The sequence below is a fragment of the Odocoileus virginianus genome, chromosome 17 (genome assembly GCF_023699985.2).
Source record: "Odocoileus virginianus isolate 20LAN1187 ecotype Illinois chromosome 17, Ovbor_1.2, whole genome shotgun sequence".
NCBI lineage: Eukaryota > Metazoa > Chordata > Mammalia > Artiodactyla > Cervidae > Odocoileus > Odocoileus virginianus.
In genome coordinates this window covers 38,673,866-38,700,790 of record NC_069690.1, presented here as the reverse complement: position 1 = coordinate 38,700,790, position 26,925 = coordinate 38,673,866, and the positions used below count along the sequence as shown (strand labels likewise).

Genomic DNA, 26,925 nt, shown 5'->3' with positions numbered 1-26,925 from the left:
GGGGGTGTGGCACCAGGCAACATATGGGTTGAGGCTCCTTGGACAATGCCCCACCTCTGTTTACTGTGCATGGGCCAGGCAGAGACAGGAATGCGAAAGCCTGGGAGTGGTGGTAAAACTGAACAGGGTGTGTACTACACGTGTCATCGTGTGTGCTTATCTGGTCTGATGTGTACAAGAGCATGTGTTCACAGAATTAAAGCTTTGCACACCCATCTGTTTGTGGATTTGCAAAAAGGAACAGTAAAAAAGGAGAGAGAACAATTTTGGCTGAGAAGCTGGAATAGAGATTCAAGTATCAGTTTCCTGATACTCTCTTCATTGGATACCCTGATGTCCCTGGGGTCAAGAGGGGAAACTGGCTGGAGTGGCTTGGAGCTCCCCAAGCATTTTATGAACTGAGTAAGGAGAGGAGGGCTCCACTCCCAGCACATGCCACAGTTGCCAGATTAAGCTGGTTGCCTTGGTAACGTCCTCTCTGGGCAGGATTTGGGATTGTCATTTAGGAAGGGGGAAGAATTGGGGAGTGTGGAGTGTGTGGGGGCTGCAAATACAAGGGTCAAAGAGACTCCTGGAAATTGGAATTGGGGAACAGGACCCCAGCACCCTCCAACTACTCAAGAATATCAGGCATAGACTAAGTTCAAGACCTTGAATCAGAGAGGAAAACCAACATCAAGTTATAGTGCTCCTAGAGCAGCAGTGGTTCTCGCCCCAATTGGACATTGTAATCCAAGGAACTTTTCAAAAATACTGTTTCCCTGGCCACACCTCAAATTAATTAATCAGACCTCTGAGGTAGGGCCAAGTTTATGGTATTTTTTAAAAAGTATCCCCAAGTGATTGTGTAGCCAGGATTGAGAATCACTGCCCTAGAGGGACAACCCAACCTAAGTGGGCTACTGATGCTGGGAGACAACTTTGGGATTCTAAGTCCTTTGCTGTCCTGAGTCTCCCATAAGGCCCATGTGCTGACCTCATGAGGAGGATGGTTGTCAAGGCATCTACACTCTATGATGGAAGAAACAGAGGGAGAGAGGGTGGTGTGATTAACACCTGTGAGGAGAAGGGGGCCAAAAACTTTAAGCACCCAGTCCATGGGCTTCTGGAAGGGGATAGAGAAGGGCTACCTAAGGCTGATCTGTCTGCCCCTAACAGTTGCCTTCTTTCTACCCACTGAGAGGGAGGCTGGGAGGGCAGAGAACCTGGGGGCTTTGCTGAGCTTGAGTTTCTTCTTGCTGAGCTGGTTACCAGGGCAACAGAGAGAGCAATGGGATCTAACTGCAGGACTGGAGAATCAAGAGGCAGGGGTAAGGGGGAAGTATCTAAACATGCTTATTCCTCCTGCTAGCGACCCACCCCCAAGGCTGGCTGGCATTCTTTATATGACCCCAAGAGATCAGGAACATAGTTACCCATCACTCTGCAGGGGAGGAGAAGGGAAGTTAACTGACATGATTCAAAGAGAAATCAGGGGTGAGGATCAGAAGAGTCAATGGTTCTCTGGCTGTGGCAGCAGCAGCAAGGGGCATAGGAGGGAGTCCCAACTGTCATTTGAAGATGTACCACAAAGACTTGTGGGACTCAAGGACACATACTGCCAGCTCCACACTTAATTCAATTGCTGCCCCACACCAGGGACAGCCTTTGTAGTAAACTTCCACACCACCCAGGACCTGGAGGAGGAAATAAGTCAACTCAAAGCTAGCTTCCCAGTGGCCTAGCTAACTGGCAGCATAAGCCAGAGCTGGTCTTTCGATCTCTCCTCTTCCTTTTTTCCTTTAGCCAGACTTTGAATATATGCAACTATTAATTATTCTGTACATAAATTTTTATTTCTTACAAGACTGTATATTCCATATTGCTAGGTCACTCTTCATCTTATGCCACATTTCCATCAAGAACTATTTCCCCAGATCACAATCTGTGGGATTGTGTTGTTCTAAGTTGTGTCCAACTCCGCAATGCCATGGAATGTAGCCCACCAGACTCTTCTGTCCATGACATTTCTCAGGCAAGAATACTGGAGTGTTCCATCTTCTTTAACTGCACTAAGACTGATACAAGCCTCTTAGACTGTGGTCCTTGATATTTCAGTGCCAGTGCAAACTTCAAGAGGACAGCTACTTCTCCGCACCTCCCCCTTATCCAGGACCTGATACAGTTATACTGACATGTGGGGTACCGCCCTGGGAAACTTGCTTGCCAAACACAAAGGCAGGCATGAGGGATACTAGATGTTCATGTGGGTACACAGCATCTATTCGTTTTTCTGACCCCTGCACTTCCAGTCTAAGGGACTGCATATTCCTGGTGTCTATGCGCCAATGTGGTTAAGAAAGTTAATCGATGGGGAGTCACGTGTGGCCCCACTGGGGCTTCTCACCTCTTTGGGCTTCCATTTCTCAAGTCTGAGCTGGCCAGAGTCGTGACTGTGACTCTATGGAGTCAGGGAGTCCTCTTCCCTCCCTCCCAAATCAAGACTCATGCGAAACACTGGCAAAGGAGCTAGGTTTACATGTCTAAATTTTATTATCTTCAAGTCACAATGCCAATCACATATGTGCGCTCTTTAAAACAGTTACAAACAACAATACACATGGAGAAATTCTTGCAACAAAACAGTGGACGAACAGAGACAACTGTCACAGTGTCTTAAGGTCTGGGAATTTGGGCATGCGGCCCACTGGCTTGAGGAGACATCTTCGGGTTTAAGGCAAAGGGAACAGCCTACAAAAGGCACAACCATGCGCTACCCTTGGAAGAATCTCTTAGTTATTTCCTCCTTGGGGGTTCCAGCTTGAGTGCCTCTCTCCCCTCCCACCCCACACCTGTGACTCAAAGTGGTTAAGCCAACTGCTGAAGAGAAGGGACAGAATTAGTGACATTACTTGGGGAGAGACACAGCTGCCACCTTCTCCCTCAGGTTCTGTAGGACAGGGACAGTGGCCAAGTGATCCCTGGCAGATGCAAGTGCCATAGTAACAGGAATCTCTTCTGCAGAGGCAGCAGGGGAGTGGTTCAGTGCCACAGATAGGGAGGAAAGGAGGGAGGAGCCCTTGTCCTGAAAAGTGACTGCTTTTAGGCCCAGGTGTGGTATTCTGTTTGCAAGGACAGGAGTAAAACTGTCCTTGGAAAAATAAGGTAGCAATACCTCAAACACTTATAGCAGGAAAGACGAGGAGAAGGGCAACTGCAATGGACAGGGACGATCGCTGGCTAGGTAATATTTACCTCTAGAGATGCATTGGTCCATAGCAATTGGAAAAGGGTGTGGTAGAAAGGATGGAAAAAGAGCAGAGCCCTCTAATTCCACTCACCTCACAGACTGAGCCCTGAGGACTGTGCACACACACCCCTACGGCACAAAGGCGCTCACTCTACCCTCCCTTTCTCACTAAAGCATCTGGTCTGCCATCTCTCCCCACTGTGGACACTCTGCCTTCAGCAGAGAACTAAAGATTATCAGAGTACAGAGACTGATGGAGGCTCAAAATTCTAAAAACCCAAGTCAAGAAAAGGGGCTCCTACCACACTGAGATTTTCTCCACAATGGGACATTCTGTGCAGACAGCAATGCTTCCACAGTATTAGAAGACTTAACAAACTCCAAGTACACAATAAAAAAGGCCAAGAAAAAAATGAAAGGTCAACTCTCTGTAGACTTGGTGGGGGCAGACTGGCTGCTAAGTTCTCAATTATCTGGGATGTAGGGAAAAGCCAAAAGGAACCCAGAGGAGCTAGCAAACCAAAGAATGAACTTGTTTAATTTAAAGGCGGGGGGGGGGGGGGGGGGGCAGGAGATGGGGGTGGGGTGATGGACTAAAAGAATATTAATTTAAGAATAACAAGCCAGGCTTTAAAAATGAACATCGTAGAAAACAAAACAAACAGGAAGGAGCTTCCAAGCTTCCCTGGGAGGAGAAGACACGAATTTCCCAGGAGAAAGCAAAGAAGAGCAAAAGACGTGGGCTCCTAGACTCAGAAGCCTGGGCTGTCTGGATCTCTGCTCCTCTGAGCACAGCTGACACAAACACAAACTGAAAATGGGAGGAAGTCCACTTGTTTCTCCCTTTATCCAACACAGCCTATCCTCAGAGGAAGGCAGGGGTCCTCTTCATTTAGCTGCTTGCTGGTAGGAGCCACCTTGGATCTTCAAAGCTCTCCTGGTAGCAGACAGCCAGTTGTTTTCTCTTCTCTCCTAGGTTTTCACTTCTGCTGTCCTGACAGGAGTGAAAAAAAGGGAAGAACCATCAAAATGTTACTGGACCTTTTAGGCATTTACAAGCTATTTTCAAAAAGCCACAATTCTAAATAATGTACACTAAAGAAATATCCCTAAAACAATACAACAAAACCTCCTGGTTTCTGTCCTCCACAGCCTTTGTTTTTTAAAGAGTGGTTTTAAAAATTTATTATTACTATTTTTTAAATTCTTTTGGCCATGCTGCATGGCATATAGGATCTTGGTTTCCTGACCAGGGACCGGACCCACATCCTCTGCACTGGCAGCTCAGTCTTAACCACTGGACCACCAGGAAGTCCCTCCTCCACAACCTTTAGACTGGCTCTGCTGTAACACCTCAAATTCAGGTTTCCCCTTTCCTTTAATTAAGAATGCCCTCTTCCAGTTTTTCCTTCCATCTTCTCAAAATGCTGCCATAATAACAATGGTTTCCACTCAACCCTACTCAATGCATTCATAAAACAAAGACACTGGCAAACTTTGGGACTCCTCTAAGCCTCCCCCTGAGATATCCCGTGATTAAAACTTAGAGCGTTAATTAGGTGATTGTTGAGCAAGGAAGCATGAACATTAGTTTTAAGAACATTCTGAGTCACAGTAAGTTTTACACTTACTTTTATTTGACGTTAGATTTAAAATATTCAGAAATTCGTATTAGCTGGAACCCCTGCTTACAACCTGAAATCATAAAGTTGGAATTTGTTATCAGGTCATTATTTTTAAAAAGAAGAAAAAGAAAAAAAGATCATTTTCCATAGAAATACAACAAGAAAAGGAGGAAAATCTGAAGAAAAGGAAAGCCCACTGCTGTCAGATGTGCCCTACCATCCTTTATTTAGAGCTCCTTTCCTAGGCGCTCTCATTACCTCAGGCGGTGGGGGCTTGATGGTGACTGGCTGGGGAGTCCTCCGGGGTGGGGAGGGCTTTGGCTGCACCTGCTGCTGGGCGGGGTTATAGTAGGTCACTCCTCCATATACCTGCGATGGGGCCTGGGAGCCCAATAAGCAAGGAAAAGAAAAAGGAATTAATTCATCCAAACTATGGTAAACAGGAAATATTATTCAGGCACAAAAATAAAAGAGTATAGGGGAATTTTTTATAATTTATAAGGGGAATCTGTAAGTGTACACAGGAATTTCTAAGCTGCCCCCCTTTAAAATAATTATTCTTTTCTGCCTTAGTATGTCTTAATATAGTTCCCACTTCTTCAAAGTACTGCCCAGCTTTCTCTAATTCCTACCATCAGCTGACAAACGCAAGGCACTGAGCTCAGTGGTTAACACTCCAGATACCAGATGGTGTTAACCTGTTGGGAGTTAAACAGTACAGGGGAGGGGAAGGCTGGTAGGTAGAATATGGCTTTATTATGCAGTTAGATAAACTGCAGACATGCCCACCTAAGACATACTAAAACACTTCAATCAATGAAACCATTAAAAAAATGGAAGCGAATACACACATGATAGGTATCACCTAAGTAGCATTTCCAGCTCCTACCACCACATGCAAATTAGTGGCACTGAAATGCTCTCTAGAATTCCTTGAGTATTCTCCTCATCCTATATTCCTGTCTGATTTAAAGGATGTATCCTTAGGAAAATCTCATTAGCCATCTCACCTGTGTGTTAGGATACAGATGAGGAGGTGGTGGGGGAGGCAATGCCCCTGGAGCATAAGGGTAACTGGGATTACCAAAGTTCATGACGCCTGGAGCAGAAAAGTAAGTAGGAGCAAGCAACTGCTGAGGTGGTGGCTGCCCTGGAGACATGGATACTGGTGGGGGATAGAGGCCTGGATTGGGCAGAGGCGCTGGTGTCTGGTGGGGATGTAAACCTGGACAAGGAGAAGAAACAACAATTGAAACAAAAGGTAATACCTTTTCCATGGGATGGCCTGGCTGGACTGCTCACCACAAACAGGCTTAGATTTCAATTCCTCAGGATGGACCCAAGAGGAGTTTGTTGCCCATGTAGTCAAAGTGGCCAGCCTCATAAGCAAGCAGCATAGAGCTGAGAAGGTTGGGGTTTGTGATGCCCCCAACACACATCCTTACGTACTGGAAGCATACAAGCAGAGGTTCACAGCTTACCTGGATGGGGAAGGTGCATTTCTGGCTGTACAATCATGCCCTGAGGAGGCAGTGGGGCAGGGCTGTCACCATGGGTATAGATTGGTCCCTGGAACTGCACTGTAAGATATCACATTGGGACTCTCATAAATCCTCACTCTTCCCATCAAACGGACAAGTTTCCTTGTTCCCCAAACCCCTGAGAAGATGTTCTCAATTTTCCATATGAAGAAAACAGCAACCAGAGAAAGTCTGTTAACCACCATGAGAGGTCACAAGGGAAGCTCAGAAGGCTGGTCTTTTAGTTCACTTCATCCTGCCAAGAAAGATCTCCCAGCATAAAAATAAACTCACGTGGATCATAGTAATGTCCCTCCATGATACTGATATGCACAGGAGGGGCAGGGGGCTCCGGCACAGGTCTTTGCCGTTGTGATGAATAGCGTTTGGCTCGCCCACCCTGGACACCCTGAAAGAAAGAAAGAGGTTTGAGCAAGAAGACCTCCAGAAGGCTGACTCTCCTATTAAGACCTAACATCCTACAGATACTGCAAAACATTTACTGGGTACATGGCAGTGTTAAAGAAGTTATTTGCAAGACTTCTCTGGTGGCATAGTTGATAAGAATCCGCTTGCTAAAAAAAAAAAAAAAAAAAAGAATCCGCTTGCTAATGCAGGGGACATGGGTTTGATCCCTAGTCTGGGAATGCCTTGGAGCAACTAAGCCCATGTGCTACCAACTGAAGTCCTCATGCTCTAGAGCCCGGGAACTACAATTACTGAAGCCTGTGTGCCACAGAGCCAGGAAGTCGCAACAACTGAGCCTATATCCTACAATTACTGAAGCCCATGTGCCTAGAGCCTGTGCTCCAAAACAAGAGATGCCACCACAATGAGAAGACTGTGCACTGCAAGAAGAGAGTAGCCCCCACTCTCCACTAGAGAAAACCCGTTGTACCAATGAAGACCCAGCGCAACCAAATAAATACAGCAGTATGTACATGCCAAAAAAAATTTTACAAAATGAATTGAAAAACTGATGAAAAGCATTAAGCTCTAAACCCAAACCTAAACTGTACATTTCCAGAGACCCGAATTAAAGGGAAATGTGGGAAAACTGACTTTGCTTAAACAGTGACCAAACTGTGACATGCAACCCTCTACATGCGCCCCTTTCCTCCTCTGTACCATTTCTTCCATCCGGTTGAACTGAGGTGGAGGTCCTGCTCCTATGTGCATGTGGTTGGGCATACCTGTAAAACACCAAAAAAGTCACTGCTACAGAGCAGACAGATGTGAACAGAACTAAAGATACATGAAGAAAATGACAGGGTGAAGAATCCAACATGGGGAATGGCTCTCATCTTTTAAACTAACAAAATTCGTTTTAAACTATCTCTGCTTCCTGTCAACACCAGCATTTGGAAATTTGCCCCCACTGCCTGCCACCTTAATATAGCAGTAAAGCCTTTGAGGATGAAAAAAAATTACTTCAGTAATGCAACTCAGAAAATGCAAGTTCAAAATTTTCCCATCAAATATTTACCATACAGAATCCCTGGGAGGTTATAATCAGCATATTACATTATCAAACATATTGGAAAATCTCAACCCTAATGTTTCTGAGCAACAACTAGGCAGAGAAGGATGTTCTAAATCTACCTCTGATTATTTCTGGCCACAGAGGTCTAGGCTAAAAGTATAGGAAGAGATTCTCCTCTGATTGAAGATGACTCAGGACAAAAAAGGAATGTTCTAGAGACTGTCTTCCAATAGTAATAAGGCACTGGCAGGAGAGAGTGTACTTCTCTATCCAAAGATCAACTCCAGGTCCAGTTTAGGCTACCCTAGTTTTTGGTATTCCAGAATTACGCACACCAGAGAAGGATGCTAAAACTGCCAGTCCAAGTGATGCTTTCCAATCTAAGTTTGAATTAGATTTCAGAAACAATGGAAAAGATCCTCTGATCTATCTGACTGGAGGAAGAAAAAAAAAAGATGGGTCAGAGGGGTGGTAGGTAGTTCCTAGTCATGAGAACTATGCTGTACCAACATGATATCCACTAGCCACGTATGGTTACTTAAATTTCAAATAATTAAAAATGAAAAGTTCAGTTTTTCAGTCACTCTGGCCACATTACAAGTGTTTAAAAGCACCATCATTACAGAAAGTTCTACTAGGCAGCCTGGCTCTAGAAGACTAAGGAAACTAGAGAGGCTTTCTTTTCAAAGAGATTAGGAGATGCTCATCCAAATTCAAAGGCAATTTCTGCCTTAAAACATTTAACCATTAGCTCAAATAATAAAGAACACTGCCTTCTTCCACTTTTTCTAGAGAGTGATAAAGGATTTTGCACTCAGGAGCTCAATGGTGGTGACTGATCAGTTAATAGTAAACAGTAAGCAAAGCAGTGGGCTAGTCTTATGTAACAGATAAAGCTGCTCTGAGCTCTTTGGATGAATATGCCTATGGATCCATCTGTTTCTTACAATTAATGAAAATGAAGATATTGTCAGATACCAGATTTCTAAGAGACATTTGTTCCATGCCCCTAAGTCCAATGATGCAAAGGGATAAAAGCTAGTCTTATTAACCCTAGGTACCTACCCCGAAGCTCCCGTGATTGCAGGAAGGAAGGCTGCCCTGGACTCCAATTCTGTTCTGTTATATTTAGTTGTGCCACATCTTGTTCAAGACCCCCTGTAGTAGAATCCACTGGAGCCTCCCAGTTTCCAGTCTTAGCAGGCGTAGGAGATGTAGCTTCTGGGATTGGAGGTGCTGGGGTCAGCCCTTCGGGTGGAGGGGGTGCCTCCTCTGCAACCTTGCCTGCATCTCCAGCTTTGATTCTGGTTCTTCTTGCCCGGGAATAGGATTTCTTTTCAACAGGCCTGTCAGGAGCTGGTGGTGCAGTATCAGGAGCAGGATTTGGTATCTCGGGGGCTACCTCTTCCTTCTCAGGACTGCCAAGCACTTGAACATCTGCTTCTGGAGATGGATCCCTTACAGGAGTCTGCTCCAAGTGCCGAGACCGGTAACTAGTCTCATGTTTAACAGTCTCACCAGATCGGCCAGCATGCTGTCCACCAGCTTCCATGGGCCGAAAACCAGTACGACCCTCCTTGAAGCCTCCAGATCGAGAGTAATTCCTGGGAGCTGACATGCGGCCAGTACCTGCAGCATTCCTGTTGATAAATGTCCTGGGCGGTAGGGTGCCCCCAAGACCCTGGTGGCGATGAGACTTACTTGGCCGCTCACCAATCCAGTTTGGATCTCTTTGCGGAGAACTCCCAAACCTGAACAAAGGAAACAGAGAAATAACAAAAGGGGCCACTAGAGATATAAACTGTGGGTCAGGCAGACTTTCCATATTCCTCACCCATTCAATTACAGGCCAGAATGGCATTTTAAAAAGCAGAGTTTTTTGTTTTTTCTTGCAAATATCAATAATACAGGCTCCAAAATGTCCTCACCTAGGTTTCCGGATTCTTCGGGGTTTGATATCATCAGGATTGTGAGCTGAGCGGATGTCATAGCCATAAAGAGCAATGAGCTCCTGTCGGGACTTTGGAGCCTGTTCATCTTCCCGAAACTTGTCATGCTCCCAGCGACCCTCATCCTTCCACAGCTTTCGCTGACGTCCCTTGGGTCTGGTTGGAACCAGGGAAACGTATGTTAAGTTGGCAGACTCTGCCAAGTAAAGATGTTCATGAAATAAACAGGGCTGGGCAGAGAAACATTAGGAACTCAGGTAATCTCTCCATGTTCCCAGACAGGCTACACAAAACAGGCCTTCCAAAAGCAAGGGTGAATCACAGCACCTCAGGGCCTGCTGGGCGTGAACATAACAGGAATAAAAATAAGGAAAGCCTTCACTTCAAACTACTCAGCACTCTGGAAACATCTCTCTCCTGTAAAGCCACCTATGCAAGTATTTAGAGGCGTTGAGCCTCAGATTAAGGAAGGCAGTGGACATACAGGTCTGGATCCCAGCTCCTCCACCAAGAGTTACTAAATATTCTAAGTCTTACTTTCCTCATTTGTACAAAGGGGATAATCCTAATACTTACCTTAAAATGTTGTGAACAGTAAATAATACAGGTAAAACACTTAGTAAAGTGCCTGGCATATAGTAAGCATGGAATACATATAATACTAACATACTACACAGCAGTAGCAAGGGGCTGTTACCTGACTTCTTCCTCCTGAGTCTGCCCTCGAAGATCATGCTCAAAAAAGAGCCCTTTCCGGGGTATGTATGCTGGGTTCTTCCGATCTTCATCATCATCCAAATGCTTAGGGCCCTTTTTACCGACTTTGTTCTCCACAGGCTCTGTGCTTTCCTGTCGGACAGATAAAGAGCTCTTTACTCACTCCAAGCTGAAGAGCCCCTGTTCCAGAACTCGAGTGGAAATGGAGGCCTTGTGGGCACTAACCTGTCCATCCCCGCTCTGCCTCTCTCCAGTCACAGCACCTTTGGTGTCAGGTTTCTCCTCTCCCTTCTCATCTTTTGCTGAAGAATTAGCAGCATCATTGGCTTCTGATTTCAGCTCCACTTTGGAGTTTTCCTCTTCACTGTACTCGCCGTCATCACCCTGAAAAAAGTTTCCTGGTACTTCCTTGGTGGTCCCGTGGATAAGACTCTATGCTCCCAATGCAGGAATCCCAGGTTCAACCCCTGTGTCAGGGAACTAGATCCCACATATTGGCAACTAAAGAGTCTGCATGCCCCACTAAAGATCCCACATGCTGCAACTAAGATTTGGTGCAAATAAATAAATAATTTGCCTTTTAAGTTTCCCTGTTAGCTATGGAAATAAGATCTAAATAGTGCATTTAAAAATTTCCCATTCTTTAGGAAAAATTTTCTAACAAATTTTACTATAAGGCAAGAGTTAAAAGCAAACACTTCAATATTTTTATTAAAATTTCTACTGAATAGAAGCATTGTTAAAAAAAAAAAAAGTAAAAGCACATTAAAAAAACCTATACAGGGAATTCCCTAGCAGTCCAGTGCTTAGAACTCTACGCCTTCACTGCCAAGGGCCCAGGTTCAACTCCTGGTAAAGGAACGAAGATCCAGCCACAAGCGCCATGCTCAGCCAAAACACACATACATACATGTATATGTGTGTATATACATACACGGCTTCCCAGGTGGCTCAGTGATAAAGAATCTGCCAATGCAAGAAACGTGGGGTTTAATCCCTGGGACAGGAAGATTCCCTAGAGAAGGAAATGGCAACCCACTCCAGTATTCTTGCCTGGGAAATCCCATGGATGGAGGTGGGCTACAGTCCATGTGGTCACAAAAGAGCTGGAAACAACTTAGCAACTAAACAATATATATATATGCACACATAAACAAGCTTATATAGATCTCTGTTAAGTTTTCCAGTAAAATATGCATGGAACTGTCAGGAGCAGCAGCCTCTTTCACTAAGCTTATTGTGATAATCATTTCACAATGTAAGTCAAACGATTATGCTGTTGTCACACCTTAAACTTATACAGTACAATTTTACCTCAATAAAACTGAAAGGAAAAAAATCCAACAAAACAAATAGCTGCAGCCTCTGGGGAAGAAGCCCAGGGCCTATGAATCAGAGGCTTTTAGTGTCTAAAGCATACAAAGGAACTTTCTTTTTGATAATTTCTCTCTCTCTCAATGAACTGTCTCTTAAACATGCAGTGCCTAATAACTACACTCTAACTCAAGCTGTTAATTCTCTCACCTCAAAATGTCTTACAGCAGAGAATCCCAACCTTTTAGATTATGTGAATCCCCTTTTAGGACCTAAAATTTTCATGGAATCCCATGAGAAACAGCACAGTATAGTACGCATGGACTGAAAAAACACATAATGATGAACAACTGCTATATGTTCAATAATACTTTAAAATACATTAATAATTTTTATTAATTTATATGTATTAAAAAATAGTAGTACATAAAGACAGGAGATGTTGATCTGGTCTACAGATAATGAAAACAGAGTTAGTGAATTCGCAATCTCTTATCATAACTCCATACTTTCCCAAGGCACTATTACTCTCAAGTTGGGAAATAGTGGCTTACATTTTTTATGTCTACGATATGAATACTAAATTTTCTGCAACATGAGAGCTCCTTAGCCAATAACTCTGTCTAGAATGATATAATTATAAAATTTTGACTTGTAAAACTTTAGAACTTGTATAACCACTGCATCTTAGAAATGAAGAAAAAAAAAATTAACATCCAAGTGCTCTCTTCCCTTTCCTTCTCTTGGCACAGCAAGATTGAATACTCCAGTCAATTACACTTTAATTTTTTAAAAAACTGAATAATCCTGCTTGTGACCTAGAAAATCTATCCATACAAAGAAGGGTCCTGAGGCCATCCTTTAAACAGGGGCAACTAGAAAGGGTTAAGCAAGAGAGGTGTGGCTTGTTTCAGCTAGGGGAAAAAGCAGCTAAGATTCATGCTAAGGGGGCTGGCTTCAGACTAAAAGTTACTCTCTCATATTCTGGTCCTTCCAAGATTTGGACCTAGGGAGGTAGAGGTAAAGGCTAAGGGATGTAGGTCTAGAGACCTAGAAAGATGCAAAGAAATAGGTTCAAAGGAAGGTGGTCTAGTCCCCACTGCTGGGCTAACAAGTCAGGGTGCCAAAACACCTCTGCCCCCTGGCAGATATGTACACTGTTCTCTTATTCTTCTACTGGACCTGACACTCTATCTGTAACTGACTAACTCCAGGCCCAGGATGGCCTAGGAATCTGATCAAAGATACTCACTGAGATTCCTGATGAAATAAGCAGCTCTCAAGCTCTTAAGTTTCTGACCTTTTTTCAAACAGAACCTAGACTGCCAGACTGGCCCAGATAAGCCAATTAATTACCCTTCCCCTTTATTCCCTGTCCAGCCTAAGTATTTCGGCCTCTGAGTGTCTTGAGTTAGGATTCCCAGAAAGATGATACTGTTATGAAGCTCATTGACCACACCCACACTATGAGAACCAAGCCTTTATTTACAGCTTTTTAACAACCAGGTACCCTAGATTCTTCTCATTTTCCCTCAATCACAAGAAATTTTCTCTCCTCTTTAGTTGGGAATGGGTGGGTGGTAATCATTCAGTTCTTTCCTTGGTCCTAGATTCCTTGCATGTTGTGTTGCAAGAATCTGCAAGAATCTTGCTTGGTGTGTATGTGACCTTAATTCACTACTTCTCCCCAATTCAACTCCAAACCTGCCCCCCCCGCCCCGCCCCCCCCACCCCCCCAACAAACACACACTGACTGAAATCAAACATCTTAAAACAGTATCAGCATGATTAATGAGAGAACTTTGTTTCATGCTCTATCCCTTCTTAGTCTGTGGTGGAATGTCATATGAGGCAACTCTTTTATTCCAAAGGAGAAACTAATTTTGTTTCCAGGCAGGACAGAAAATACAAATAGTATAGTGCTGAGAAGACTCCAAATTAGCACCAAAATCTGGTGTAACTGAAGCCAAGGTGTTACCCTAGGGTCAAGCTTCTTTGGCTACAAAAGTGGAAGTGTTAGTGACTCAGTCATTTGCAACTCTTTGCGACCCAATGGACTGCCAGGCTCCTCTGTCCATGGAATTCTCTAGGCAAGAATACTGGAGTGGGCTGCCATGCCCTTCTCCAGGGGATCTTCCCGATTGAGGGATTAAACTGCAGGCAGATTCTTTACCATCTTTGCCTACGGGCTGACATCAAAACCATTTTCCCTACTGCTGACTTTCCCATTCAGTGAACACCCTCCCAACTCTAAAGCCTAGCCCTCCACTTAAGCAACTGCTTCCCTGGCAGAATTCTCATGCAGATGTTTTAGCTCATTTTCCCATTCCCCACATATTTCAGAGTAAAAGGGGAGTCTATCTTTCTCATTCCCAATGTCTCTTCCAGATCTCTGTCACCTTTTATCTTTTATTGAAGTATAGTTGAATTATAATAATGTTAATTGCTGTATAGCAAAGTGGAATAGTTATATATACATATATGGTATATACATGGAATATAACTATATATAGTTTATAACCATATATAGTTTTATATGTGTGTGGGGGGGGTTGTTTGTATGTATGTGTGTATACACACACACACACACACACACACACTTTTTTTTTGCCTCGCCACATGGCATGTGTGATCTTAGTTCCCCAAACAGGGATCGAAACTGCACCCCCTGCATTATAGGCACAAAGTCTTAACTACTGGATCAAAGCAGTCCCTATACATTCTTTTTCATATTCTTTTCCATTATAGTTTATCACAGGATATTGAATATAGTTCCTTATGCTGTACAATAGGACTTTGTTGCTTATTCATTCTACATATACCAGTTTCCATCTGCTAATCCCAAGTCCACCTCATTTTAAATTCCTACTTCTCTGAGGCTTCTATCATCTAGCTATATCTTGCTTCTCAAAAGTTCAGATTACACCATTTTTCTTTTTTTCCTTTGATAAAAGGCCTATAGTAGTATTTGTTTTCACAAACTGAAAGAAATTTGAAAAAGATTTTTTTAAAAAAAGGCAAAAGTAAAAACTGTACTCAGTGTTTGCTTTGCAGTGAGCTGTCATACAAGCAGCTCTATACCCTAAGCCGAAGGAGTGAAACCACCAAGCTCCTGCCCTGGGAACTACACTCAGCCTCTTAGCATCCAGCTGCCACAGCTTTGAACTGTATCTATGAGCATCGGTGCTTTACCTCCATTTATTTTGCGCATCACTTGGCAAGAAGCGTACTAAGGTAATTGCTTCTTTGCTTTAAGTCATTTCAATTTAAGAAAGGTTTCACAGGGACGCTCTACAAGATCAACGGGAAGACCTCCACCTCTGTCTTTTGCCTGGGTCTACCCTGTCACTGATCTGAAAACTATGGAAATAAGCTCATACTTTTCATCTCCACTTCAGTCATGCACTTTCATGTACACACGTCAGACCAGTCTTACCTGGAACTGCTACACATTTTAAGTAAATCTGATCTACTTTTAAAAATCTTAAATTTAAATACCCAGGTTTTCATCAGCACTGCCAAATAAAAAAGAATGAAGTTACATTCTTACCTCACTCCTCATACAAAGATTAACTCAAAATGGATCAAAGACCTAAAACTAAGAGCTAAAGCTATAAAACTCTTAAAATAAAACACGCCTTTGGATTTGGCACAGATTCAGCAAAAGCTTCTTTGGCATGCATGACACCAACAGACATAGGCAACAAAAGAAAAAACAAATATACTGGACTTCATCAAAACTGAAAACATAACACCATTAAGGAAGTATAAAGACAACCCAAAGAATGGGAAAAAAACACTTGCAAATAATATAGATGATAAGAAACAAATCTAGAACATATACAGAACTCTTACAACTCAATGATTAAAAAAAAAAAAAAAAAACGACAAAATGGGACTTCCCAGGTGGTCCAGGGGTTAAGAATCCACCTGTCAATGTAGGGGACACAGGTTCGATCCCTGGTCCAGGAATTCCACATGCCACAGGGCAACTAAGCCCGTGTACCACAACCACTCAGCCCTACTAAGCCTGTGCTCTAGAGCCCATTAGCAACAACTACTGAGGCCTGTGCACCCTAGTGCCCATGCTCTGCAATGAGAAACCACCACAATGAGAAGTCTGTGCCACTGCAACTGAAGAGCAGCCCCTGCTTGCTGCAACAAGAGAAAGACTGAAACAATGAAGACCCAGCACAGCCAAAAATAAATAAAAAATTTTACAATGGACAAGGTATCTGAACAGACACTTCTCCTAGGAAGATACACAAATGGCCAATAAGCACAAGACAAAATGCTCAACATCAGGTAAATACATATCAAGATACCATTTTACACCTACTAGGATGACCAGAATGAAAAAAATCAAGACAATAATAAGTGCCACTGAGTATGTGGAGAAACTGTAATCCCCACACACTGCTGCTGAGAATGTAAAATGGCGCAGCTGCTTTGGAAAAGAGTCTCGACAATTCCTCAGACAACCGAACAATTACCATATGACTTAGCAACTCCATTCCTAGGTACATACCCAAGAGAAATGAAAACACACATCCACACAAAAACCTGAACATGGATTTTTTTTTTTTTTTTTAACATGGATATTTTAAGCAGTATTATTCATAAAAAAATAGAAACCCAAGTATCCATCAGTGGATGAATGGATAAATAAAATATAGTATACCCATACAATGGCAAATTGTGTGATTAGTAACCCAGTCATGTCTGCCTCTGTGACCCCATGGACTGCAGCCCGCCAGGTTTCTTTGTCCATGGGATTCTCCAGAATCTCCAGGTGGATTCTTTACTGTCTGAGCCAGGGAAATCCCACAAAGGAATATCATTCAGCCATAAAAAGGAATGAAGTACTGACACATGCTACAACTTGGGTGAAAACTTCGGAAATAATATGCTAAGTGAAAGAATCCAGTCATATGTTATCATATGATTCTGTTCATAAAGAAGGCCAGAATAAGGAAATCTCTAGACACAGAAAGGGAGTATGTGGTTGCATAGGGCTGGCTGGAGGGAATGAGAACGGAGGAGCTGTGGGGGGTGAGTGACAATTAAAGGGTACAAAATTTCTTTTTGAAGTAATGAAAATGTTTTGAAACTGACTATGGTAATGGTTGCACATACTTGTATATACTAAAAACTATTCAGAACTGGACATTTTAAACCGGTAAGCTGAATGGCACATAAATTATATCTCAATAAAGCTGTTTCCCCCCCAAATCCTGCCTGTTACTCCTGCCCATCCCCAGTTATTCCTTTAGCCTCCCATCTCTCGTGTCTTAAGACATCCACTCCAGTGACATTTCCACCTTTTCTCTACCTATCAGTCCTTTCCCACATTCACTTTCTTCTCTCTCTAGACTCTGTGACCCAATCATTTCAGCACTATTGATAACTCTCTCAAATCCCCTATTCCCATGTGCTCAGGACTCGATCAACCGAACTGTCTGCTTTTTCTAAGCTTACAACTAGACTACTGATCATCACTAGGGGGAATTAAAAAAAAAAATCATAAAAGTTTACATATCAGTGCCACCTCCAACCTCAACTATTCAAACTTCATCTCAAAATTCCTATACTGTCCCTCCATCAACAACCATTCTTTTATGTTTTTCTTTCTATTATATTTCACAAAGAAAACAAAACAAAGGGAACACCAGCTTCCTTCCCACACACCTTTCCTTCCCACCTCTCTATAATTACAGTGGAAGATGTTTTTCTCATCTGGTTTCTATTTCTTCTCATATAGTCAATCAAGGACATCACACACTTATTACCTATACTCTCCCATTTCTTTCCCTTTTTAATCATTTCTTCAACCTTTAGGCATACTTGATTCTCCAACTCAAACAATAACACCAAACCCTCTCTTGACCTTAGAGCCTTCTTTCCAGCTACCATCTCTCTAGCCTCCCCTTCAGTCTAATTTCTTTAAAAATATTTCCTCAGGATTCTGTAAAAAATGGCAGCAGCATAGTTTTTGATCTCTTCAAATCTCCACACAAATGGGGGCTTCTGACAGCAAAATCAAAACCCTCTGGACAACATTTACAACAAAACTAGGTTACAAGGTATCCCCCACACCTCAAAATACAAGCACATGAGCAAACCAACAACTGCCACAAGAACTGCATCAGATTGGTATCAGGGCTGGAAAAAGCAGACAGCAGTAAATGGACCTGAAAACAGGAGAACCCTGAACTAGTCAACAGAAAGTAAAACTGAAAACAACAATCGCAACTAGAAGGGGTTTTGCTGCCTCTAATAGAATGTGAGTTTAAGGATCTTGCAGTAAGAAGGTCTGAAAGGGCTGGAGAAGTCCAAGCCTTGTGAAATCTTAAAATCAACCTGGCTGCCAGGGGTTCCCTCGAGGATAGAGTACCACACTGAAGATAAAATTGTTGAGAAGAGAATCAGTTCAGCAGAAGAGGGACAAAAGGAATGAAGGAAGGAAGATGGTCCAAAGTAAATTAGAGAAGGGAACAAAACCAGTAAATCTCAGAAAGCCATATATATATACATATATGTGTGTGTGTGTGTTTTAACACTATGGGAAAACAACTGAGGAGAGAGTTCTACGAAATTAGAAAAAGCTACTTTGAGCCACACTTCCTTTGAAAAAATCAGGAAGACTAAATAAAAATCAAATAAAGAAAAATAGAGATCAAATCCCACAGAAACTAAAAGAAAAAAATATGTAGAATAGCACTCCTACAATGAAAGCATGCCAGAAAGACATATGCATATCATAACAAAATTGCAACTTCTATTTTAAAATGAGCAAAAAGACATTAAAAATATTATATAAGGCATGAAAGAACATCAATCAGAATTTTAAAAATCCAGAAATGAACTCAAGAAGATATTAGAAATTTAAAAAATCATTTAAAATACAAAGTCTAGAACTAGAAGGAACACAAACAAGAGTGAATAAACACAGTAATCAAAAGAAAATAGAGACACTACAAAGGATTAAAGAGAAAGGGTCAAATACTGAAGACAGGAAAAGAGTATTTGCATGGAAGTTCCATGACATACTGTACAGCACATCTCATATCCATGAATATTGATCCAGAATGACCAACTCTAAGACAAATTTTAATATAACCACTGGACCTTAAAGGAAAATATAGTGGGACTATCCAGACAAAAATAGAAAGTGACTTATAAGGGAAAGAAAATTAGGTGATCAGCCAGTTCTGTGCAAGATAAAAGCTTTGGATCAAAAAAAAAAAAAAAAAGCAGCTTTGGTCATACTGCTATTTTCCATGGCTACCATGGAAAGACAATCTGCAAGAAATACAATGGACAGAGACAGCATGGTGAGTTGTACAATGAGTGAGTGGCCATCAAAATCTTTTTAACAGATACACTATTAAAAAAAAAGGATGAAAAACTAACCTGTCAGACTAAGAGACAGATCAAAACTAAGTACAGCAGGCAAAACTAAGTATAGCATCTAGGTATACGCAGTTAGTAACTAAGAAGAAATGCAATCAAGTTAACAGATAATTATGTAAGGCAAGATATCAAGTCAAATTCTTTAATCTAGATCAGTGCTATCCAATAAAACTCGCTGGAATGAGGGAAATTTTTTACCTATGCACATGAGGAGTTGAACTTTTTTATTAACTCAAATAGCCACATTTGGCTGGTGACTATCCTATTTGACACGGCAGAACTACACTCCTCTCTTAAATTTTAGGCAATACATACCAGATATTGCCACATCAAAGCTGTACATGTTCCTCAATCTCAAAACATCCAAAACTTCACCCAACACTGTCCTTCCCGGAATCTCTTCCTCCTGTGGTCCCTTTCTCAGTGACCAACACCATTCTCCAACCTGGGCATTACTTGGACTCCTTTTTCTTTTTTTCATATTACAAATGTACTGAACTTCAACATTATTAGCACAATCTTTTTTATTAAGGTAACAACACTTTTTTTCCCCTTATAATTACTAGTTTTTACAACAGGAGCTGTATCTCACACATAACAAAATTGTATTATGATACTTTACTTATGAAAAAAGGTTTCTCCAAATGATAACTGCTCAAATGTAAAGGATAAAGTAGAATTGTGGTGTTAACACAGGAATGTGTGTCAAAAGAACAAAATTAATTTAAATAAGTCATTCTAGATGCTAACATTAGAAGAACTGGGTGAAAAGTCTATGGGACATCTGTATTCTCTTTGTGATTTTTTTGGTAAATGCAGAATTATTCCAAAATAAAGTGTATTTAGAAGAAAAGTCCTTGCAGTTCTATTTACTAATCCAAGAAAAGTTTATTGAGGGTCTATTACAGATATTCTTCTAAGCTCCCAGGACAGAACAGTGACAAAGACAGTCTCAGCCCTCCAGGAGCTTGCATTCTGCTCAGAGCTGAAGGGAATGGATATTAAAGTCTGAAGGTTGGACTGCAGACAGGTCATCTGAGGCAGAGGTGAGTCTTGAGACAAAACAACAGAGGACACTCACGAACAAGTCAAAACACTCAGCATTATTCTAGGGCTTTGGAATGAAGCTAGAGAAACCCAGATCCCCAAGTTCCCCCATCCCAGTCCCTTCCCTCACCACGCTGTCACTGTCCTTGTCAGTAAACTTTCTGGCTCTATCGCCGGCATCTGGCCAGGTCCCAGCCCTCACCTGGATCAACATCTTCCCGTCAGGAGAGGTCAAACACTGCTGGGCATCTAAAGCTTACAGGAACCAAAGCAGCTGTCTTTTGAGTTTCAGCAGAATTCTCTCCGACTCCTCCTTAATTCAGGCTCCACATTCAATTAATCAAGAAATTCTATTATTAATAATAATACCTAAATAATCTCTCAAATCTATGTCATGCAGTGCCACTGCCACTGTCCCTTCTTTAGGGCACTATCACGCTCCTTGGACTATTCTAACAGCTCTGTCTTCAGTCTTGCCTCATCCTCAGATCCTCCTCCATTTAAGCCTCCAATAGCCTTTCTTTCTTTGCTGTTAGAGTAACATCCAAACTCATTATACACATAACGGTAAACTGCTATAAAGTCACAATCACCAAACCTCACTGAATACTCCACACTGCCTGGCAGTCTTTCAGATGTTTTCATTCTTTAATGACTACTGCAAACATTACTCACTCCAAAACCTCTCATCTTCCTTTAATTCTTTGTGGATAACTTTACCACTGACTTCACAGAAAATAAGTCATCCTACCAATCACCACATTCTGTCATTTCCATAGCTTAAATAACTGCCAGTGCTGCCCACTTCTATTTTCACTGCCACCACTCCACTCCATGCCACATTTTCTGCTTTCCTAGTCTTCCACAGTAGCTTTCTTTTTTTTTTTCACAATAGCTTTCTTAACTAGTTTTTCTGCCTCTAATCTTGCTCCCTTCAGGTAACTCTCCCCATTGCACACAAAACAATTGTTAAAGATAATAATTCTAAAATATTACTGTGAATCAACCTGGGATTTTGTTAACATATAAACATCTGAGTCTTCCCTCCCTCTGCAAGAGTCTGTTTCAATAGGATTTTCTTTCATGTAGACATTCCTTGGATCTGACAAACACTGCTTTATTTTTTTTTTTTTTGCTCTTCTTTTTTTTTTTAATTTATTTTTATTAGTTGGAGGCTAATTACTTTACATCATTGCAGTGGTTTTTGTCATACATTGAAATGAATTAGCCATGGATTTACATGTATTCCCCATCCCAGTCCCCCCTCCCACCTCCCTCTCCACCCGATCCCTCTGGGTCTTCCCAGTGCACCAGGCCCGAGCACTTGTCTCATGCATCCAACCTGGGCTGGTAATCTGTTTCACCCTAGATAATATACATGTTTCGATGCTGTTCTCTTGAAACATCCCACCCTCGCCTTCTCCCACAGAGTCCACAAGTCTGTTCTATACATCTGAGTCTCTTTTTCTGTTTTGCATATAGGGTTATCATTACCATCTTTCTAAATTCCATATATATGTGTTAGTATACTGTAATGGTCTTTATCTTTCTGGCTTACTTTGCTCTGTATAATGGGCTCCAGTTTCATCCATCTCATTAGAACTGATTCAAATGAATTCTTTTTAATGGCTGAGTAATATTCCATGGTGTATATGTACCACAGCTTCCTCATCCATTCGTCTGCTGATGGGCATCTAGGTTGCTTCCATGTCCTGGCTATGATAAACAGTGCTGCGATGAACATTGGGGTGCACGTGTCTCTTTCAGATCTGGTTTCCTCGGTGTGTATGCCCAGAAGTAGGATTGCTGGGTCATATGGCAGTTCTATTTCCAGCTTTTTAAGAAATCTCCACACTGTTTTCCATAGTGGCTGTACTAATCTTCATTCCCACCAACAGTGTAAGAGGGTTCCCTTTTCTCCACACCCTCTCCAACATTTATTGCTTGTAGACTACAAACACTGCTTTAAAATTTAAGTCTAATCCATACTCCATATCATACTCTTGTTTAAAATCCTGTTACACTTTACTTCTTTAGAATAAAATCCAAATACTTTTTCAATCAGGCTTATAAAGTACTTCAAGATTTGGACTGAGAGTCATCCTTACCACCGGTTATACTAAATCTTCCATGTCCTCCAACTCACTGTCCTCCAACCCCATCCCTTCTGGATGTTCTTCTTGGACTATTTCCTCTGCTAAGAAAATTCTAGCTAGCTAACTCCTACTCATTCAAGTCTCTACTTGAAGAGTCCCTCCTGTAAATACTTCCAAACACCCTACACTCCGTTAGCTGCCCCTGCCATGTGCTCCCAAAGCACCCTATGCTTCCAATACCATGGCATTTCACAAACGGTTGTTGTAATTACTTAACTGTCTATATTTTCCCTCTCTGACCTGGAATGTAAATTCCATGAGGGCAGAACCACGTATCTTTTATTCCAGGGCCTAGCATAGCTCCTGGCACTGAGAAGGCATTTAATAAAGAGAAAGAAGTAATCCCTGCATGACCTGACCCCTGCTCTATAATTTGCCTTTATTTCTGGTATCCATCCTGTCCCAACAATGTTCCAGCCACACCAAACTACTTACAAGTTTCCAGATAGTCAGTCTTCCCTCCTATCTCCGAGCTCTTGCAGCTGTTGCTCCCTCTGCCTAGAGCATGATTTGCCTGGTTAACTCTAATTTATTCTTTTCTGACTGCCTAATATGGAATCAGTACCCAGTCATTAACACCCTATTTAACCCTATCCCCCAGCAGCTGTCACCAAGTCCTATGATTTTCTCAATGTTTGTCTGACTTCCTTACCAAGCTGTAAGATTCCTAAAGATAGGAACTTTGTTACAGTGTTCACTTTTGCATCTCCAGGGCTTAATGGTAAATCTAATATGTAGTAACAGTTCTACAAAATTTGCAGAATGAACCTTTGATCCACAATCCAATTCTTTCTGTATAAATCAGAGCTCTATTCAACAGTTCCAGGAAACAAGTAGCCATTCTGATAACATCTCTAGTAGTTTATCCAATCAAAGCCAACTAAGTTCACAAACATTTGGCTTATGGAAACTTTCTGCTGAAGACAGAAAATCTCATCCATAAACTGAGAAATGTTTTCTGACACAAACCACTCAGAATCCTACCCTTCTGAGGTCTTCAGATATACTCAAAAAATACCCAACTGGCTGGTTTCACCACCTAGGCATCATAAAATGGAGTGTCAAACAACCTGTGAAGGGCCAAAGAATGTTCTCATTCTCTTATTTAGAATCTTATTTTCTTTAGATAGGGTGAAAGGTCAGCTACTAACAGCCTAACAAGTGGCCTGAAGAGGTTTATACAAAGCTTCCCTCTCTATAACTGAACAATACTTTTTATAATAGTTTTTCAGAAGCATAAATGAAGACTGCACAAGGAGTAACAAACGGGGGGGGGTGCTTTCAAATCACAGGTGGGTACAATTTTTAAAACACATTTGCCAACCTACATCATAGGAAAAAGAATCTATCACACTCACTTCTGAGTCTTCTGCACTTTCATAATCCGAGAGAACAGCTGAAAGAAAACAGAAACATATAAAGGGAAAAAAAGCAACAGAAATTTTATAATTACATCTTCCAGTGCTTGCTGTGGGTCAAGCGAAAACTCTCATTTAATCCTGACATCAACCTATGAGGTAGATAAAATTATAGTCCCCATATACAGATAGAAAACAGGTTCAAAGAGTGACTTTGACTTTCCCAAGATCATACAGCTAAAACTTATGCTCTTAAACATTATACTACAAAGAGCCCCTTTGTGGCACCCTCCCCAAAACCCTTAACAGTCTGCAAGCCTCTTCAGTCGTGTCCGACTCCGTGCGACCCCATAGACGGCAGCCCACTAGGCTCCTCCGTCCTTGGGATTCTCCACGCAAGAATACTGGAGTGGGTTGCCATTTCCTTCTCCACTTAACAGTCTGAGAGGATGTCAACTGCTGCAGACAGGTGACCTGAGTTTGGAGGCAAAGATCTCTATCATGATGCTACTCACCATCGCCCTCGATGCCATCTTCACTTTCCTGAAGGAAAGAAGACATGGGTTAGTTCTATGATTTCCAGGGGGTGAAGAAACGAAGACTGAACACAAAATGGTTGAAAAGGGAGACAAGGGAAGGTATATCTTTAACAGGCAGGATCTGAAGGAGGTCCCGTCTATTCACCTTCAGTCCCAATTTCTGAGTAAATACCCGCTTTCCATCCGCAGCAGCTCCGCCTGTCCCCCAACAAACCCTCAATCCCTTCTCTTCCCTTGGAGCTTCGTATGCAAACCGCACCGGGATCGCTCTCCTCTTTTCCAACACACTCCGCCTCTACATCTACCGTCAACTCCCAGCCTCTCATCACCACCTACACCCCGCCCCCGGTCCGCCCCGCCCGCGCGCACTCACACACTCCGACTCCTCAGGGCTCTTAGCGCCCCCGCTCTCCACCCGCCGCAGATGAAGGGCCCCAGTTCGGCCTCCGCGCTGGGAAGGCAGAGAGCCGCTGCCGCCGCCTCCAGCGCTACCGCTGCAGCTCCCACCGCCCCGCGCCGGGGAACCGCCACTGTCTGAGCCGGAGGCACCAGATTCTTCGTCCTCGGTGTCCTGCGAAGCGCGCTGCCGCCGCCGGTCCGCCATCTTACGGAGAACGGCCGCCGCTGGCCAGATCCTGACGTACCACGCCCGTCGCAGGGGCTGCCGGGAAGCTTGAGAGCTGGTCCCAGCATGCTTCACTTGCGGCGCTGGTCGCCCGGCTTTTCGGGGAGACGGGCTGGGGGCGGAGCTGGCGCGTTGCGGCACGTTTGCGGGTGCGCGGGATTGCGTAATTGGTGACGTGAGGGGGCGTGGTGAGGCCCTTGACTTCCCCGCGGTTGGGCCCCGGGCGAGGGGAGTTGCTCTTGGGCGGGCAATCTGCTCCGGTCCTTGCCCGGCCATCTTGGGCATGAGTGGATAGCGTTGACCTGTCACAGTTTCACTGCGGCATTAGCGTTGTTTCATAATTTTTTTTCCATGTCTCATTTCTACCTACGTTTGAAGCAGATCGTTTGACTGCATTCGTTTGCTTAGTAAAAATCACGAATCAAGGGAAACCTTTGAAGCCGTTGTCCTGCTTCAGATTTTTTATCAGTCCATTTTAAGCTAAAGGGCGGAAGAGAAACCAGTTGTCTGTAGGGAAGCCCGAGGATTTAGTGTTGCAGCACTACAGTGTTTCCCCTGTATTCTCATTTCTTCCCACTTTATGTGTCTTCCCACCCCAGCCATCACCTCCCTCAAAGTGCAGGCTAATAAGATGTGCTTAGTCGCTCAGTCGTGTCTACTCTATGCGGCCCCATGGACTGTAGCCCACCAGGCTCCTCTGTCCATGGGGATTTTCCAAGCAAGAATACGCGAACGGGTTGCCATGCCCTCCTCCAGGGGATCTTCCCAACCCAGGAATCGAACCTAGGTCTCCCACATTGCAGGCGGATTCTTTACCGTCTGAGCCAGATGGTAATCTTACTAAAATATTAGAACCGACTTAGAGATAATCATAGGAACGGGCATTGGTTTAAAATCCCGAAATGATTTCCTTGCCAAACGGGTAGATGACAGAATGCTGTGATATTAGCAACACATTTTTCAGCAATGAAAAAAATCGGTATATTTTCTCTGTACCATAATAAAAAACATACAAGAAGCGTAAGCTAACTGTGCACCTAAAGGAGTACACAATAATATACACCCGAGGAAGGTCACTATCCTAGCACAGGACTCTGTCCCGTGTAATGCTTTTACAAATAATATGGTCAAGGCTACTGATGCTTATCAAATTTATAGCCATTATGAAACTAGACGGTATTATGAATGCCTTCAGAGATAGTCAGGATCCAAACAGAGCTCAACTGGTTAAACAAGTGGTCAAATGTGACAGCTTGTAAATACAGGTCCCAAAACCAACTGCTTGGGCTTAAAATGAAGGATGTATGATTTTAAAAGTGTTTAAAAAAAAAAAAAAACACCTAGAGGAGCCTATCAATCACAAAGTAAATTGATATAGTAAGGCTGCCAAATTTAGTGTCTAAATAAGTAAAGTGATAGTCTGCCACTTCGCGTTTCAGTTGTTTGGTCTGGATTCAATTTTTAAATGGCCATGAGCAAATTGTTCACTCATTCAGAGAACTGAAATATTCAAGATTCTTTTGAGGAACAATTGTTAAGAGCTCTGAATGTGAACCAAGAAGATTGGGACTGCCACAGCAAGGTATTTGAGGGACTCTTAAGGAAAGAAGGAATTGATTTTTTTTTTTTTTGGGGGGGGTCACCTTGGAAAGCAAAGCAAGAACCAGTGGGCTCAAGTTACAAGAAGTTAGGTTTTGTCAACAAGGAAGAATTCTCTAACATTTAGGAAAAACTGGACAGGAGAAAACGAAAGTATTGGAGAAGCTGGATTTCATTTGTCTGGAATGTTGTCAGAGGGAAATCATGTACTTGGGTCAGACTACATGACCTATAAGGTCCTTCCAACTGAGGTTTTATTAATTTAGACACCAGGCAGCAAGCATTCTATCATCTCTTATTTTTTTTAAATTGCCCGTTATCTGTAAGGAAGAACCCAGGACAGAGATGGAA

General features: G+C 42.6%; 1 protein-coding gene across 1 annotated transcript; it reads right to left on the bottom strand.

The window, feature by feature from the left end:
• Window positions 1-2,509: 2,509 nt before the first annotated feature.
• On the bottom strand, window positions 2,510-25,008 carry CASC3 (CASC3 exon junction complex subunit). Its single transcript, XM_020890090.2, has 14 exons — window positions 24,724-25,008; window positions 24,327-24,354; window positions 23,812-23,849; window positions 10,749-10,907; window positions 10,504-10,655; window positions 9,786-9,962; window positions 8,923-9,608; window positions 7,503-7,567; window positions 6,669-6,783; window positions 6,336-6,434; window positions 5,865-6,079; window positions 5,113-5,235; window positions 4,861-4,924; window positions 2,510-4,223 (listed from the first exon to the last, which is right to left on the bottom strand). Exons 1-13 carry the CDS (start codon window positions 24,952-24,954, stop codon window positions 4,901-4,903), a joined length of 2,112 nt encoding a protein of 703 aa, XP_020745749.1. The 5' UTR covers window positions 24,955-25,008; the 3' UTR covers window positions 2,510-4,223; window positions 4,861-4,900.
• Window positions 25,009-26,925: the final 1,917 nt, after the last annotated feature.